The sequence below is a fragment of the Copidosoma floridanum genome, unplaced genomic scaffold (assembly GCF_036245765.1).
Source record: "Copidosoma floridanum isolate Cflo_tuat_1 unplaced genomic scaffold, Cflo_Japanese_pri ptg000029l, whole genome shotgun sequence".
NCBI lineage: Eukaryota > Metazoa > Arthropoda > Insecta > Hymenoptera > Encyrtidae > Copidosoma > Copidosoma floridanum.
The window spans coordinates 4,058,069-4,077,586 of record NW_028321906.1 but is presented as its reverse complement, the minus strand read 5'-3'; the positions used below and the strand labels follow the sequence as shown (position 1 = coordinate 4,077,586).

Below are 19,518 nucleotides of genomic sequence, written 5' to 3'. Positions count from 1 at the left end.
CAGATAATAAGTTATCCTTTCAGTTTATGAGTGGTGATTTTTTTCTCTAAAATTCATTTTCTTCCTTACCATACAGTTTTTCATTTTTCGGATAAGTAGTATCCTATTCCACTTTAATCACTTGTAGATAATTTTCAACACATAATGTTAGATTATAATTAAAGTTCTATTCATTTGTTTTCGCTTTGCTTAAGGAGCTTTGTGAGTTTTTTTGTGTTAAAATACAGTTAAGAAGCTCTATAAATGCACTGACTATGAAAGATACAGTACGATTAGTTGATTCTGTAACACTTTTTTAATTGTTCAGTTAATTATCATTGCTTTCTCGTGCATTTAGAAAGGTTGAAATTTGATTTATAAAAAAATGAGAAATGTATAATCTTGAAGATAAATTGATGATACTAAAATGTTTCACTATTTTGTAGTTCATTTAATAATTATAAGGATTTAACTTTTGACTGAACAATAATATTTGATCTTCTCAACATACTAGGATTGTTTTTTGCACATACAAGCATCTTTAATCATATTTCGATAGCTCGAATCCAAATTCATTGACGACAAATAACTCGAGCTGTTAATATTAAAAGAAAACGAATTGTACCCAGTAACTTTCTAGCAGTAATAAAACTAAATTTTTAGTTGAAAAACATAGGAGAATGAACGAAGCAACAAAGTAACACAACCTACAGTGACACGATTTGAAAAAGTATTTTTGACAGGAATTAATGTACTGTATAAATTTGTTCAATACAGATTTTGAATTTGGGTATAAATAGGAGCACTGAATCGTACTCACATGCTATTCAGATATTTTTTATTAAATACATTGTATATTAGGAGCATCGCATACTTGAGACTTTCCCATCTATTGTACTTGGATTACACATAGTCATTCCCTAGTTTCCCTATTTATCCACATTTTACAAGATCGTTGTCAATAAAACACAAAATATCCGAGAACGAAATAAAAGAAGTAACCTTGTACGGCACGAATGCGTGTAGCTCAACAAAACACCCACGACTCGTGGAAAGTTCCGAGTGATATAAAGAATAACGATGTACGAACAAAACGAGCTCACATAGAAAGTAGGTCCAATCACGCGAAATTCGCACCCAAAGTGCGTAGTCATCCCTTCGCCGTATCCACGCTCATACAGAATGGAACGCGTATAGATCCGAAGAGCGTACAAAGATACGAGCAGAGATGCGTGGGTTATCAATCAACTTCTCCGGTGGCCCTTTACGATTTCTCGGTAAAAGCCCCTTGTCAGCTCCATCCCTCTTTTTTCCCGGGAAGATGACCCACTCCACCGAAATCACTCCCCCGCACCCTGTACCCCACACGTATCGACCACAGTTTACCAACGAGACCTCAAACGTAGGCTCGAGAGCCTGATTTCCCGCGTCCAAGCCACTCTCGTGGTCCGCCCTATACGAGCACACGCTGGTGTTTTTATAAAAACAACCGGATCGCTGTCGCTGCCGCAAACACGCGAGCCGTGCACAGAATACGCGCTACCCTCGAGTATAGGGCGTGCACGTCGCGTGCTCGCTCGATCGAACGGCCCTCTTGGTAATTCGCGCGCGCTTCATACGCCCCTACTACATGTGCACAGACGAATGCGGCGATGCTCGGCATTTGCATTCAGCGCGGCTGTGATTGCAATTCCCCTTACCCCCAGTGTATTGCATTATCTTTGATCTCGCGACTGCTAATGACTGTACGCGAGCGTGTCTGGGGTATTGACCACCGTGAGGACGAATGTACGGATGGTTGGGGCATAAGTCGGCCGGTTTACGGGACGTACGGTGTATTGGGTGGCTCGGCCGGCTAACCTTCTTTTTCGTTCTTCTTTTCTTGTCTGTGTGTCTATAACACGGTGACTAGGTGCAACGCCATGATCGATAAATCGATGCGGCTTGAATATTTCATCGTCTCGGCTATTTTATCATCGGGTTTGAGTGAGAGGGCTCTGCTCGGGGGAGGTGTTTGTCGGTATATCGATGTTACAGAAGGCGAACGAGTGTCTTGGAATTTTTTATTTTTTTTTTTTTTTCAGTCTATTTAATTGCGTACGTGTATTTTTTGTTAGAAGGGGTATCCTTACTTGGAATTTGGCTTGCCTTGGTAAAAGATAGTTGTTTTTTTTTTCGGAGCAACAAATTGACGGATAAAAACTAATGGAATTTAAGTGAAATTTTCCCCTTCAATTATAGGTAAAAATTTTGAAGGAAGATGAATTTTTTATTTTGTTGTAGCTGTTGGTGCGTGACAAAAAAAATAAAATCGTTATACTTGAGATTTTTTGAAATGACATTTGATAAAAAAGTTTCTTCTGATGATGTATGAGCTCGATAAACCAGAGTTGGATGGATACGAATTTCAAAGTAATCATGGCAGACCCTATACCACTCGCATTTAAAATATGAAAGCTCTCAGAAAATAAAAACCCTCTAATCGCTAAAAGCTTTCAGCGAAGCTGCCGCCTCCTTTTTTGGGGGAGGTTTTATTTTTGTTTGCCCTGACAAAGAGTACAACCCACATCTGTTACTTTTGTTTGGGAACGAGAGGTATAAAAAAAAAAAAAAAAAAAAAAAAAAAAAAAAAAAAACTAATGTACGGGGAAAAAAAAAAACGACAGGTAAACGAAATAAATCGATCGTACAGCCGAATATCGTACATTTCAGCCCTATACCATACATTTCTTTCCCTAATCAAATAACTTTTCCCTGTCACCGGCAATTTTCTGTAACACAATAATCCACCCGGCACTACAAATAAGGTCCACGCGCAATTTCAACAAATCCCGCTTAGGAGCATGACGGAGCCGCGCGGAGAAAAGAAAACGCCGGGGGGGAAAAAAAGGGTCAAATCGATCGGAATAACCTTTATGCCCTGGAATAATTGCATTGCCGGTCGGCACCATCGCTCTTTTTTCTTTTTTCTCATCCCACGGAGAAAGGAAAAAAAAAGGGGGCAGCAGGGAGGAAACAAAGGAAAAGAGATGGAGGAATAAAAAAAAGGGCTGCGAACGTGGGACGGAAATAAATCAAGCTGCCAGTCAGCCTCGATCGGACTACTGGAATTTCACGGCCTGCCTTTTGCATGCAAGTGTACACCCGCACAACGTACCCACCACTGCGTTCAACCTGCGAGTTTTTATCTCTCTTTTTTTTCCTCCTCCCACCGTGGGCTTGACTTTGCTCTAAAACAGCAGGTGACAAGAGACATGGGAACACCATAAAAGAGGCGTGACCCTCCATTACCGCTTCGTTAACGCGCTTCGTTCGAGTGGTTAAGCTTGCCGAGGAAAAAAAGACACAGGAAGGACTTAATCACCGTTCGGGGGACAAATCGAGTTAGCTCTCCACTCTCCATCGGACCGAGATTTCACGCGACAGCTTTTGAAAAGTACAAAAAAAGGGAAGCGCAAAAGAGGGACGTCTGTGCCATGCGGTACTGTATTGCATGTACGTTGCTCATGCGTTCAACACGTTCGGTTAATGGGCATGAATACCACTCATGTCCTGCATAAACGAGGCACAAGCGACGAATAGTAGTAATGCGTGCACACACCACCAAGTCCATCACCTCATCTCGTCTTCTCTTTCTGGATATAATAAGTCCTAAGCACTTGGCCATTGATGCCAATCTCTTACGCTTCTCCCCATTTCTCCTTTTCACCACTTATTTTGTATTTAATCACGAGCTACCAGCTGTAATCCACCAACCCCACGACTCACGATGGCTGTTTTGCTCCCTACCACTCCTTCGTTCTACCTTGCGTTCCAGTGATTCTTCACTGCTCCTTTGTACAACTCCTTCAAAGCCAAAAACGTCATTTAAATCTTTATAAAACATTATAATCTGCAGGTGTAGATACAGTATCTACATTTTTGTTTTGCTGCAGTTTTTGTACGAGTACATGAATGAGCCACATGCATGGACTACCTTGGCAAGAGACTGTCCGAGTGGGCTATCGATTACGTCCAGCTGCACCACGAGGAAAATAGATCAGGCCTCCGAACCTCGATTGACTCCAACCCCACTCCCCCACCCGTCCTGGTCAAACTACTGCTACTGCTGTTGCTTTATGTTACTGCTGGTCAGCCGCTGCTTCTGACACTGGCTCTGGGCCGTGGGCGTACTTTTACGATTGATTTATGGGACAACATCGACAAGTTGTTGTTATTTTTTTTTTTTCTTTCTTGTTGGTTCTTGGTATGAAAAAAAGAGTTTAGATAAAAGTGTTTGAATTTGTGATGTGTGTAACAGATCTCGCTTCTCTGGTTTATTTACGAGACAAAGCAATAGAGATGTAGTAATTTAGTTGTACCTTTTATAGATTCAATGTAGAAAAAGTTTGTCCAGATTCCACTGGAATAGTGCTTGTGCTGATGTTTCAGGGCAACTGAACTTTCAAACCTCTTTTCAAATCAATATTCATGAGTTTGTATATTTATAAAAGTAGAGTCCGGTAGTTTTTGAGTCCAACATTGAAAAAAAAAAAAAAAAAAAAAATTACAACGATTTGACGAACTGAATTTCTGAGATAAACGTTTAAAGCTAACTAATAAAAAAAAACTGCAATAATACCCTCATTTACCCTTAGCCAAAACTTTTGTAATCTTAAAATCCCAAATCCTTCTTTGTTCAAGACCTCAGAATTTCTGACCGTAGACATTTAACCTAACCTGAAGCACATTGACTCTCACAAGTTAATTATACTTAAAGTGCTGCTCATTTTTGTCATGCTTAGAGCATCTCATACATAATAAGTTGATACGCACGGTGTATTAAGGCAAAGAAGAACTTCCAAGCTTTCACTTATAAAAATGGTATGAAGTTGACGGTAACAGCATTACTCGAAAGTAACTAGAAAAGTAGGTAACAGGAAACTGAAACTCCCCGTATCATATTCTTCAAGTATATCTTTTCCAAAACAGCTTATATACCCTCCTTCACTCAGTATTAATCTTGACTTGTGAGTTAGGCACGCCAGCACCATTAAAAAATTTTTTGTTCTCCAGCTGTTTGCCCAAACACCAAAGTAATTTAAAAATAATGCACTTTGTATTTCCCTGAAAGATAGAGTATCTCTACCTTGGCTGTCTCAGGAATGAGTTCTAATGACTTTGTAAAAAGTTATCACTTACACTGTATACTAGAGCTCACAACCAAACTTCTTACAAGTTTGTATAAACTTACATGAGAGTTTTTAAAAGTTAATGTGGATTTTATCGTACATGGCATGCTCTGCTTGAAGGTAAGCTGTATTACGTTTGCCATTCAAAGATATATATCAAACAAAAACGCTACTACTGTGTATACGCACTCTAGAAGTGCACTTTTCTCAAAGGTTGTATTTCCCCCTCGAAACATTGGCTGTGATTTCATTGACTCTCCAACGAATTAAATTACAGTTCGGTTGAAGTTATTACACACCAATTCAGCGAATGCGTTCTTTCCTTACAAGGGCTCCAAGTTGAAGCTCTCCATCAATCAGTCCAATAACATTAAGAACTGACCTTTAATACTTTATTTACGATAATGTTTAGAAAAAAGAAATCACAACTAATTTCAATCTTTCATATTCAACAATTCAACAATTTAGTTAAAATTCAACAACTTTGTTTTATGAAAGAGATTTGCACTTTTATAGTTTGGAACGTAAAAACCTCGATAATAAGAGAGATTCAATTTCTTTGCTACCTGAAACACAGAAAGCTTACAACGCAATAGTTTGTCTCAATTAAACCACTGAAAAATTTAATAATATGACCAAATTAAGTGCAAATGGAGCACGAGTGTAATTATTACTTTCCAAATACCATATAAAGAAAGTTCTTTCCGTCAAACTCCCGTCAAATAAACTTGACCACGTCCATAAATATCAAAGGACACACCTGCCCTTTCGAAATATCGAGAAACCAGCCGTAAACAAAACAAGTCAAGGATCTTACAGCTCGTAAAGCGTGTGTTTTCGTGTACCAAAGAAAAAAAAGGAGGGGCTCAAATATCTTAATTAAAAATCCGCTCCTGGTGGAACAGTATGATCCATAGAACCTTTCCCATCGTCCACACCGCCCATTACTTACCCACGCGCCTAACGCGTTAACGCACGGCCCAACGTGCCCCGTAATAATTCACATCGAGGGAAATATTACCGCGCGATACTCGGCTGACCGCGATTCATCAGAAACCCCCGCATGCGATGCTTACACACGCACGTGCGTGTGACACACCCGATTGAGTTACGCGTACACACACAACGTAACCATCACGCAATAACCATCAGCCTCCTACAGGCCATTTGTTAACGCGTATGCAAACTCACCACCGTAATTTCGTGTAAGTGAAAATCGAATGCTTTCCAAAATACTACCCCGTGCTCGCGTGGACACAAAAACACACCCTCCACGTGCACCGGCTGCTCCTCCCGCGGAACATGGAAATACAAAAGCTCCCTCCTGTCGCTGGCGCACGTAACAGGGTTAAACATCGTAGAGGCGGTGACGCTCGTATACGGCAACGGAAGCGGTCGGTCGGTGGGTACTGGCTCAATAAAAGCTTCGCTGCGACACGGGTCTTGGTGTGTCGGAGGAGGCGCGCGCGCACACGGTGCACCGGTATATACAAGCAGTATAACAATAAACCGCGCGCTTTCGGTTCTCACGGGCTTTTCCAACTTCTCGCGTGTGTGTAATCTCTCTCTCGCGCCGACAATGCCGGGCTCTCGCGTGAAAAATTCACACCGCAGTTGCGCTACAAATTTACGGCCTCATTTTTGTTCTTTGCTTTTTCTTTTTTTTTTTTTTTTTCTTTGGCTCCCTCGTTATTTCATAAGCGCACCCTTTGTCAAAGTTCCATTCAGTCCGGGGATGTACTGGGATTTCCAAGGCCTATTCTTTACTTTGGCGTTATTCCGAACGTCTGGCCGTTATCATTAGTTGGAATAGTTTGGCATTCAAGTACAAGTTGGATCTTTTATCGTCGTCATCGCCATCACATGAATTACCCCCTGCTCGATTCTGTTTACGTTGAGAAGTAACTTTTGCATGAACTGTTTGTACTAACTCTATATGAATAGCAAACGTGGAGAAGTAACTTAGATGGTACAGTGAGTAAGCTACGTTACCAGCAAAGACGTATCGATCGAAGCGCGTCAACTATAAGCCCATCCACTACGTTATTTATTTATTTATTTTTTTTTTTTTTTATAAATAATGATTAGTTCCATCACAAGATGCAGGGTTGACATGATGAAAGGGGGAGGGTAAAATTGAGAAAAGTGATGCACTTGAGTGACAATGTTATTCTCCCTGTGCTTTATTTGTTTGTTGCATGTTGCCACCGGTAGCATCGAGACACGCAAGAGACCCTGACAGTTCTGGACAGGCTGGACCTCGACACGGAGAAGCCAAGCGACGAGGAGCTCGCCCGGAAGTTCGGCTTCGAGGAGGCCTTCTACAAAGGCGAGCTTACCTGGTGGCAGAAGCTCAAGCCCAAGATGTGGTCCCTCTTCGATGAACCCTACTCCTCAAACTCAGCCAAGGTCGGTATGCGAGGTCGCGCGCCCGACACGCGCACACGCGTCCGGAGCGAACGATGTCGGCCCAACTGTTTCACAGTCCATTCACGTCACTTACGTCGTGTTGTATTTTCCACGCGCGTGTGTGTATGTGTGTGTGTGTGTGTGTGTGTGTGATTCAACCACGTCAGCTGTCCCTCAAACCCGACGCCCCAATGGCACCCTCTGCTCCACTTCCCACGCCCGATTGTTCCTTTAATGAGCTGTTAATTAGGTTGCCGGGAAAAGAAAACTGAAATGAAAAGTATCGATTGCGCTCGAGGTTGATTAATATACCGTACGGAGTGCCACACGGAAAACAAAGACCAAAGCTGTCAGTTTCAATTTAACCTTGCCATTAGAGATATTAAAAACTTTGTGTTGTCAAACGAGCAAAGCCTTGGATGAGAAAAAATGTTTCTCTCGTCAATTATGATACCAAATTATCATTGTTGTCTGTATTATTATCATCAACTGTATCGTGACCACCACCGATCCATCCACTGATTATCCTGTCCACTTGGCATGCATTTTAGAAAATTAGAATCATAACAACAAAATCATTTTTTATTTTTTATTCTTAATAATAATTTTTTAAGCAAAATGTTTTTTTTTTTTTTTTTTATTACATTAGCTTGATGATACGCATAACATAAACATAGGGAGTGCGTATCTTGAGCTCCTCGTGTTGTTTAAGCTTGCTCATGTATTTTTATATGATGTTCCGCTTGCATGTGAAAAAATATCAGTAGTTTGATTACCTTACGTTAATGGGTAAATGGATAGATGTAACTGATTGATGAAAGTTTTTTTTTTCAATTCATATTATGTATGTTCTCCTCTAATTACATAGTTGAATCAGTTTGTGTTTCTTAACAGTTTTTATGTTCATTCACCCAAATAAAAGTATACAGTGGTGTACATAGTAAAGAGAGAAAGTTAGAAAACAATCCATCTCATCGCGACCATCCGTTCGCGTGTTTGATCAGAACATACAAGATGTATATATATATATATATATATATATATATATATACCTGTATTGAAGAGCTTGAAAAAGTTAGAAAGACACAATGTATTTGTAGAACAAAAAAAACCTTTTAGCGTATTTGCACAGCGGAAGAGATGGAGCTCGTCTCGTTAAATAATTGCGTCGGGTTGGATTGCATTTTGGTAATTGTAACAGCACGTACGTCATGCATAAATACAGTACTCACGAAGTTCAACCATCGTGAGTACTTAACAAAATTTTCTTATTTCTTTTTATTCGTTTTTCAAGTTTTTGTTCAGTGAACTACATGAATGCAATACTTATTTTTATAGAGCTTCGTTCTTCCTATGGGTCTGGCGACCCCCTTGTTACCTGAGAAATTGTGTGTCTTTATACTCATCTGATGTTAAAGAACTTCGTTCTTACCGTGGGTCCCGTGACCCATTTATACCCCCTGGTTTGTTTCTTTTAATTTGTCTTTTTTATTTAATTTCTTGTTTAACATTAAAATAATTTTTTTTTAAATTATGATGATACATTTAAAATAACATTCAGTTATTTACTCTAAAGCCATAAGGAAAATAATGGTACATCATAGTCTGATCGATTCTGAAAATAAAGATAAAGTTCATCCGATTAATAAATGCCTTAGAAAAATACCGAGACAGTAAAAGTCAATCAAAGTAACACGAAAAAGAAAGTTATCAAAACTTCATTAAAGATACGTTTCTTCTGGCAACGATCACAAATCTTTATAAATAACATTACAGCAACAATTAATCGAAGGTTGTAATATATTCAACATTTGTTTTGAGAACGAACGTTAACAGTGAAAAAGCAAAGATTGTTTGTTAATTGTGTACTATAGACAGTAAAAACTCTTTTGCACGGCATTTCCTTCAAGTAGATACATGAGAGTACAATCGAGAAATCATGTCAATTAATCCTGTTAGCTATTAGCCACACTGTTTGGTATCCAAAGATTGGTATAGTGTTTTTTATTTACTTATGGTAGAGATGATAGTTTCCCCATCCCAGTCACAAATTACGTATGCTATCCAGTGTCCCATTGATTCGCAACAAAAATCCATCCACCAACGCACTGCAAGACGTAGCAAACTTAGCACGTAGCGTAGCCAAGTACCCAGGTGTAGCGGTACACCCAGCCTGGCCCGCACAATGACCCGGACACGTGTGCTTGCAGATAATCGGCGTGATCTCGGTGTTCTTCATCTGCATCTCGATCCTGTCCTTCTGCCTGAAGACCCACCCGGACATGCGGGTCCCCGTGATAGTGAACAAGACCCTGAGCGGCGCGAACGGCAGCACCAGCTGGTCCCTCGACAAGAGCCACACGAACGCCCACGACGCGTTCTTCTACATCGAGTGCGTGTGCAACGCTTGGTTCAGCATCGAGTTCCTCATCCGCATAACCGCGAGCCCGTCCCGCTGCGAATTCGTCAAGTCCTCGGTGAACGTGATCGACATGATAGCCACCCTGAGCTTCTACATCGACCTCATGCTACCGCGGTTCGCCTCCCACATGGAGAACGCCGACATCCTCGAGTTTTTTAGCATCATCCGGATCATGCGGCTGTTCAAACTGACGAGGCACTCCTCCGGACTGAAGATCCTCATCCAGACGTTCCGGGCCTCGGCCAAGGAGCTGACGCTCCTCGTTTTCTTCCTCGTCCTCGGCATCGTCATCTTCGCGAGCCTCGTCTACTACGCGGAGCGCATCCAGGCCAATCCCAAGAACGACTTCAAGAGCATACCCCTGGGACTTTGGTGGGCCCTGGTCACGATGACCACGGTCGGCTACGGCGACATGGTGCCCAAGACGTATGTGGGCATGTTCGTGGGCGCGCTGTGCGCGCTCGCGGGCGTATTGACAATCGCCCTGCCGGTGCCCGTGATCGTCAGCAACTTTGCTATGTATTACAGTCACACGCAGGCGCGAGCCAAGCTGCCGAAGAAGCGCCGAAGGGTGCTGCCCGTCGAGCAGCCCCGGGTGCGCGTGCCGGGACCCCCGGGTGCGGGACCGCCCGGGCCAGGGGGCAGTGGTGGCCCGGGTGGTCATCACCTGTCCTCGGCTGCGGGGCACTGTCAGTCGATGAACGCTGGACAGATGCCCGCGCAGCTGGGCGGCGGAGCCGGGGGCCCCGGCAAACGCGGCAACGCCATGAAGCCGAACCACCCCAAGGACCCGTTCGCCTCCAAAATGGGTGAGTTGTTGTTTTTTGCTATCGGACTATTTTTGTGCGACTCGATTGGATCACATTTTTTGTATGGATACGAGTAGATTTTACGATACTTGTTCGTCGTTTATTTTTCCCAGTTTGGGCGAGTCCATTGTAGCCACCCATTGTCTTGAACGTACCGTTATTTGGGACTTTATCGAACACTGGAGAACGTAACAATTTGAGAAACAAGAGAATGCGCGAGTCGGGTGATACGGCATATTGATTGACCTGTTACATTTTTCAGATTACTATAACTAAATCATCACATGCTAAGAATTTATCTAAATCGTTGGGTTTCTAAATTTTTTAGTAGATTAATACTTTTAAAGACTTGTCCTACCATGTCGTTTGTAAATTCTGGTTGAATTTTACAATTTTAAGTTAAATTACAATTTTAAGTTAAAGTACAATTTTTTTTGTTAAATTGCTATGTTTTAAAATTCTGGCTACAATATTACGTTACTCCTTCGAAATTGCTTGGACTAATAGAACTCTTACAAAACAATAGTTGATGCTTGTACCTTTACGTTTTGTTTTTCGCCATCTTTCATTGAAGCTTAATCAAATTACAAAATTCAGTTTTTTACTCATATGAGAAAAGGGATATAGTAGCCGGTAGATATTTTGAATAAAAGTGATCCAATAACTTCTCAGAAAATTAAAAGAAATATGTAAATATGGTTTTTCATTATCTTGATGAAAGTTTTTAAACTATACAAAATTTTTTTTTTTTTAATGTTATGCATAACCCATGTTTTATTAACCTTATAACTAACTAAAATTAATTGCGTCTGATCCTACTACGTACGAAAAAATTAATTTATCTTAATTTACACAATTACCTAGTCAATCGGACAAAACGTAAACTTATTATAACCAAGATTGTTTTCATTTGAAATACTCAATTTTTTTTTTAATTTATACAATAAGTACACATATTTAAAATTAAAACCATAACGCTGATAGGTACGTTTGAAAATGTCTGCATGACATATCGAGTGAATTTGTTTCGTTCTACATTTGAATACGAATCTAACCGAAAAGCTATCCTACAAATCTTCCTCACCGGGATGCGAATTCATTGAATTTCCCGGATTAAAAAGTGACAAGCTTCATTTATATGTATACTTTTAATAGAGTTTGACGGGACTGGAAAATAACAGGTAGCATGAGAATCATAAATCTACTATTACTTTGAATCCAGACTACACTTTTCATTCTGAAACAAAAATTGAAATTAAAACTTATACGACGCGACATAACGGAAACAAAAACAAACTTATGCAAAGTTGATGAAATTTGAAAAGTTAACTTATTTCACGTAGGCGATCCCGTATAATTAGATGGGACGAAAAATCCTTCAACTGGTTCGGCAAGTGGATTTGGTTTAACGTTACAAGAAGATCTAATTCCAACGTTGGATAGCGATCGAATTACACCTTGCCACGCGAGTTGGTAATAACGAATGAAAAAAACTTTGCATTACTTTGTGACAAAAGTTCACCACCGAATGCGCGATGCAACACTTTGATGCAAGCCTTGAAATTTCATCATCATGCTTGACGTATACAAAATGTTTAATTTCACTCGGTGACAGTTGTTACGATTACAAGCAATGCACAGCACTGTTTGTATTTTGCGCAATGATACGGTTTTGCACCTCACTTCATTCGTCAAGTTATAATTTTTATGACAAGTGATGTATTCTCAGTAATCATCATCCACGTGCGTTCAAATGAGTATTATTTTGGAAAAATATGTTTGGTCCAAGTTTAGCACCTCTCTCGAAAAAATTTATAAATCTGTGATGATTATTTATTTAGTCATGAACTGAGGGTTATTTTTTGTTGTATTGAACGATTAAACTAATAGCTACATGAAATTTTGTATTATTACCAAAGCAGAAACTTACGGACGCTACTTCCCTTTTCAACGCATCGGCTAAAACAGCTGTTAATATCCTTATCCTTTCTATTTTTCTTCATACTATCACAAAAGAATTAAATAATAAATATATGTCCATACAAAGAACCGTATCTATGTATGAATATAAAATTTAGAGCAACTATTACACGAAACTGCACGATTTTTACGCAAACACTAATCAATGGTATTACTGTACCTCACTGATAATTAAAGTATACAACTATGTATTTTAAAGTAGTAGAAATTATACAGCTACAGTGTAATATTGTATATAATATAATGATGCAACGTGCATAACTCACAAACGATACGATTGCAATGTCTATTACAGAAAAATAGAATTACACTATGCCCTACACAACAAATTCCTTTCTTATAGTACTTGTCGTCTTGTTTTTGTGCTTAATAACAAAAATAAGCTGTTTTATTTTTTTAGCAATAAATTTTTCTAAGTACAACGACTGCTTAATATTAGGCTTGGTTATAATTGTCCACATTTCTGTTTAATGGGAACACGTACGAATCGTAGTATTTAACTTACAACCTACATATGTTATTGGAAACGCTATGTATAAATAGCCCTTTCCGTTATTATTTCATCCTATATTGGAATCTATGTTTATAATTAGTATCACTATTAATTTTTTTCAAATTTAAACTTAGATAAGGCAATCCCTTAGTTTTGTGTCTAACCAGAACATGATCTGTTCTACTGATTTTGATGCCTTATCATTCATCGAACATCAAACATTTTTTAATGCATGAGTTTTACACTTTATACTTGTGCTAATCATCAAGAAGTAATCATGGCTCATTAATGTTCACCGAAAAATTTGTTAATTTTCGTTTTAATTACTTTTTCTAAAACTATATTGTAATCAGTTGAACATGTCACCATAAAAGCGATTTTAAATTCAAACTTACATAAGACAATCCCTTAGTTTTATGTATGACCAGAACATGATATGTTCCACTGAGTTGTTTTATCATACATTGAACATGAAACATTTTTAAATGCATACGTTTCATACTTTATACGTGTACTAATCATCAAGAAGTAGTCATGGCCCATTAATTGTCACAGAATAGTTTTGTTAATTGTTTTCGATACATGTAGTTTTCGTTTCTGCTTAATGCGAAAAAATGGCCATTTCAAACTTTTTATGATACATAATGACTCTGATTTGTGTTGGTGTAATTTAAATTGAAACTGCATGCTCATTTATTTCTTACAAGAACAGTTTTTTTGGTTCTGAACTTAAAAAAAAAGCTTTCAGATTAATGTCTGACGTAATCATAATATGTTTTACTGAATTTGTGATTACATCACTATACTACTAGACACATTTTGCAATTTAAATTTACCTCAATTTTTTTCTTTTTCTAAATAGTATTCCCATAAAAAATGTAAAGTAAAAAACTAAATAAATTTTTAGCACCTTATTTTCAAAATGTTTAAAGTACACGCACCTTATAACTGTAATATGTGCGTGTAACTGGCTATTTTTGGATTATTTTGAAAAAATCTATTCTACCTTACATGAATTTTGTGACAACTAGTCTTTACATTTATTTATCACGAATACCATCTCAAGAATTATTCTATTTAGCTGAAATCCTTTAAAAACCACCTGTCAGATTCATGTCTGAGCTTATCATGACCTGTTCTACTGAGTTCTAACTTGTGACTTTTGAAATATGAGACCTAAGTAATTTAAATTTGTCAAGATTTACTTAATATGATAATTTATGCATATTATATTGTGTATCATAAATGTATGAAAAATTGTCACGAGTCGCTTGTCGGAGAGGCGAAGAGACAAGCTTCTCTGACCTCGTGCAGCAGCATTCATCCCACCACATACGCTTAATCATTCCAGACAGGACATTTTAATTGTTTTTTCATACAGTTGATATAATTATTACGTATTCAGTAATACAAAATTACATTGTGAAAAAAGATGTATATATTATTAAATCTAATAAAAACAAGCTCTAAGATTGACTTTTGACTGAATGACGCTAAGCCCATCCTCATAAATGCATGTTAGTATCACTTAAAACTTAAGTGCAAGAATTCAAATTAACTTGTATTCACTTTTTAAATCAACGTGGCACAGCAGTTTTTAAAAATTGAAACATAATAAAAACGGGAGCTCCACTATAATTCATGTCTGACCATATAATGACCTATTCTACTGACTTTGGGTACACGAATTGCTTAAAGAACTTCAAAGTTTTTGCATACAACTTTTCATAAATATGAGACTACGTTCTTCATTCCACAGCTCCTTGCATGACAAATATTCAAAACGTACTTTCATAAGAATTAAAACCTTGCATTAATAAATCCAAAAGCAGTGCACGCATACGTAAAACTTCACCTAGAATCCAAGCCCGAGGGACGAGCACAAAAAATTCTCATATTTTCATCAAAACAATCTCCGAAAACCCCTCGAGAACGCATTACCCAAGGAACAAGAAGAAAAAGCATGAGAATAAAAAAGGAGAGACACACACAGCTTTAATTCGTAAAAACGAGGACCTCCCGCGCATTAGCCCGCTTAATCCGCTTACCTCACGGACTTCATAACGCAGCGGGAGATGGCTTAAGCTTGTCGGGCATAATAAAAGCCCAGCTGTCTCGGATAACTAGCGAAATTCAGGACACGTAGTGTCACGTGATCGTGAAAAAAATCAATGACTCTTATTATTGGCGAAGGTAGGTGATGTACGGCAATCAACGTACGTAGAAAGCAGTTGCTACTGTACATTGTCACGTACGAACCGAAATACGGGCAAAGACAGCCACTCCATTCACCAGCTCGTCAGGGGGGTAACTCACAGTCCTTGCTGTATCACGAGCCAACTTGAAAAGACAGTCAACTGTCTTACCGTGTCCCCTTGAATATTCATATCGTGAAATGTTCCTCCCCACGCTAGACATAACGAGCTGGTAGCTGTTCCGAGCAAAACACGGATCCCTTGCGCTGGTTACGAGATGGGCTTTTTTTCCGACCATAATGCGGGCTTTTCAAGCGCATAATTGCGCGAGATGCTGCACTTGCTCCACACGGGTCCATACATCCTCGCTGGCGTGGGTGCTCGCGCGTGCGCGCGTCTCGTCGTTTGTCTGCCAGACTTTGGACTAGTCGGGGAGGAGGAGAGAGATATACTTGGTCGGATGAGCCTGAGATATCGAATCTCTGCGGTCAGGAAGGGCTGCAAGGAAAACGAGCGGCGATGAGGGGGGGGGGGATTTTTGCCATGTCATTGAGGAATGAAAGACCACCCACTGCCGCAGCGTCGTTTTTGTGGAAACTCGGAATGAGGAAGTCGTACCGCGAGGAGAAGAAACGACGAGCCTCGGGAGAAAAAAGAGGCCGGTTCTCTTTGGGCTCGTCGCCGGTGGTACGTATAGGTGACTTGGGTGACGATGGTCGGAAAGGACACGGAGGGGGGGGACTTTTTTTTCTTTCCTTTCTTTCATTACGTTCGCGTCGAACTTGGCTGCTGATCACGCGGTGGATGCGACTGTACCACCACTGCGAGCGGAAGACCGACAGTTCGATCGGATTTTAATCTTAGGGAGCGAGCGATCGATCTCTTTCCTAGATAGAGAGAGAGAGAGGTTCCTTTCACTCCTTTCACCTCGTCTCTTCTTTTTTTCCCTCGTCTTTTCTTCGCTGATCCTCTTTTCTTTCATGTAATCAGAGCGGCCTTGGCGACGTGTCGCACATCTGCGCGATTTTTTTCCCCCTCGATCCATACAGTACGCCTCCTTTCATTGGATTCACATCTCGTACAATGTGCCGGTGGATTGATCTTTTTCATTGCGTTATCGGTACGCCTGGTGCGCTTTTGATGGTATTACTACAGATGCACCGTGCGCATTGAGCTCGAGAGAAATGTTTCCATGAAAAAACTTTGAAACGAGGTGACACGTCTCGCAAAATTTCCGGGTCTCCTTGCACAAGCCTACTGAATACGTAGCGTACGTCAAACGCGAACTTGTATCCGAAGGGCTCAATAATTAATGGCACCGCACTCCCCACTCCCCTTCGATCTCGTGTTCTCGTCTCTACTTATCTACAAGCTCAGCCCCTCTCCTAGGCACGACATACGTGAACTATCGTGCACTTACATTGTGGGTTCTCTTCCTCACTTGTGTCGGACACTTGCCCTATCTAGTTACCGAGGAGGTGTCGTTTCGCGACGTGTGTGCGGATCGATTCAGTCGTAGTACGTATGTATACGTGAGGGAAGGTGGCTCTAAGTGCTGATCGCGTTACTTCGTTTTGGGATTAACTTTGGTACTTGGTTTTCAAGTAACTCGTTGACATTTTTTTATTTACTTACCCTCAGCTCGGAAGTCGTCCAACTGGAACTGTTTTGTTGGGTTTGATTGTTTTATTGATTCCAGTAGGTCTTACTTATCACGCTGTAATTATAAACATACCGCACGATGGTATTATCACGAGCAATGTACAGAGCTCCAATAAAATATTGACTAATGATGACTATGCTTTAAAGATGTGCTTTGTTGTTTTTGAATCAAAATATTTAAATTTTATGCGCTACTCGCGAGCTTGCTGTCAAGTTACATTATTGATGTGACGGGAAATCGATGACTAGTGATTATTTATTCTACTGCAACTCACGTGTATACGAAAAGTGTGTTGGCAGCCATTAGTTAACTACTTTTTTTTTAATTTGTATTGTTCAAAATCTTCTCAACAGATTGTCATTCTTTACAGCGTAAAAAAAGGATCAAACAAAGATTAATCGAATGATGCAACATTAGCATTCTTGACGAATTATTACGTAATATTTTAATGTTGTTCAATGATTTGTTGAAATTATTCAATAACTAAGACAAAACTAGGTTACTGTCAATCGGTGAATTTTCATGCAACGGAATTAGTTTCATTTCGTAGTCTAATTTTGCAGTGACTCATTGATTTCTCATTAATATTTTGTAAGGAGTACTCTAATGATCGCACAATGAAGATAAATTATCATGATTGTTAATCGGATAAAAGCACTAAACATTTTTTAACACTAACAACAAGATTTTAAATAAATAGTTTAAGCAATTCTTTAAAATTTTTCACGAAACGTGCATCTCTTAATTTTAGTTAGCAAAAAAAACCGCCGATTCAAGTGGTCATAATCAATTATCAAACAAGTACAGATTAGGTGACTGCGAATCAGCGAGTAAAAAACCAGCGCGATTTGTCATTTCCACCGGTGAAACGGAAACAATCACGTGCACTCGCACAACTAGTGAAATTTTTTCTAACTTAAATCAAGAGATGAATCACCGCATATTTGTTTACACCACCTCGACACTCGAACATATATATTATCTCGAAAGCTTGCGTACAATAAAACCCACAGCCATCACCACACGCTATCTTGTATAATACAAAAAAAATACAGGGTAAAGGGTGGAACAAACGAATATAATAATAATAACACCATCGCATAAAAAATATTCCAAGCCACATCTAACGTGACAACCTTTTCGTTTGCTTGGCCAATGTTTCAGACGACGACCGGAAAAGCACGAATCTGCGCACCAACGGGACCAAGTCAGCCACCGGCATGGGCTAAGCCGTGCTCGGTGCTTGCGCCGAAAAAGCTCGCCCAGCCGCAAAAACCCCACGCATCCACACCCAAGCCCCCACAGATGATACATACGAGGCGATCGAACGCGCGTGCACACACCCACGGGTGTGTGCACGCACGTGCGCGCCACAGAGGCCGAAGGGTGGATGGGTGAGCGGTATCGATACGGCGCCCCACGACGCGCCGACGCAGATCACGGGGTGGACAAGGATGTATGCAAGAAGTTAAGCGACGATGAACACGAAACTATGGGCTCATCGTCGTCGTTGACCAATTACCACCGTTGGTACACGAACGTCGCTGTGTCGTGTACGACGAGTATTCGCGCGACCCAGCTGTGAAGAGCTGTGGTGTGATGTAACGACGAGGCTGTGACGACGACGACGAGCCGACGCAATGCGCGCTGCACTCGCGTGAAAGGCATATGAATTTATATTTAACAAAAAATGAGGGAAGAAAAAAATATAAATATAGCGAGCAAAGGACGAGGAGGAAACCGAGAAAGCGGATGTCAGTGGTTGTGCGCGACCCCCCTTTTCTCCCGGTACATAGTGCCCATCGATTTCACGAATAACGACACACATAGGAGAGAGGACGGACACCGTAAAGTCTGCGATAATCGTACACTCGCACCGAAAGACACACGCACGACGATGAGTATATTCGTATGTACAGCTGACAATGATATTGTACGACACGCATATATACTCCGAGCGCAGGGTGGAAAGATCGGGAGAACAAGGGAGGAGCTTTTTCTTGTCCCTCTTTTATTTCTCCCTCCCTTCTTCTCTCTGTCGTTCTGTGATCATACGACAAGCATTCATTTGTACACAAACTCGCGAAAACGGAGTCACGAGCGAGCGCCATTAAAACTAATGATTTCGAAAGTCCCCCCCTTTTTTTCTTACCCGGATCAAAAGTGACACATTTATGTTGCAGAGTGCGCAGGGGCACAAGTGGTTCGGGGAGCAGGTAGAGACCCCCTAGTTATAATTTATGAAAAGCCAGTACATGCACGGGTCAAAGAAAAAGAAAAAAAAAGGCATGTCCCATGCGACCTGTAAATACACCCGAAGCTCGAGCGCGTCCCCAAGCCAATTGTCCAAAAGCACGCGCGACTCCCTCCGCCCCTCTAAACCCACCCCCTGCACTC

At 40.3% G+C, this 19,518-nt stretch overlaps 1 protein-coding gene across 1 annotated transcript in view; it reads left to right on the top strand.

Annotated features, from left to right (window-relative positions):
- The window catches only part of LOC149373697 (potassium voltage-gated channel protein Shaw), a 44,936-nt gene extending 26,563 nt beyond the window's left edge, over positions 1-18,373 (top strand). The window contains exons 3-5 of the mRNA XM_089595920.1: positions 7,365-7,559; positions 9,770-10,790; positions 18,286-18,373. Coding sequence (XP_089452046.1) covers positions 7,365-7,559; positions 9,770-10,790; positions 18,286-18,350 — 1,281 coding nt within the window. The 3' untranslated portion in view covers positions 18,351-18,373. The remainder of the gene's footprint in view (positions 1-7,364; positions 7,560-9,769; positions 10,791-18,285) is intronic.
- Positions 18,374-19,518: the final 1,145 nt, after the last annotated feature.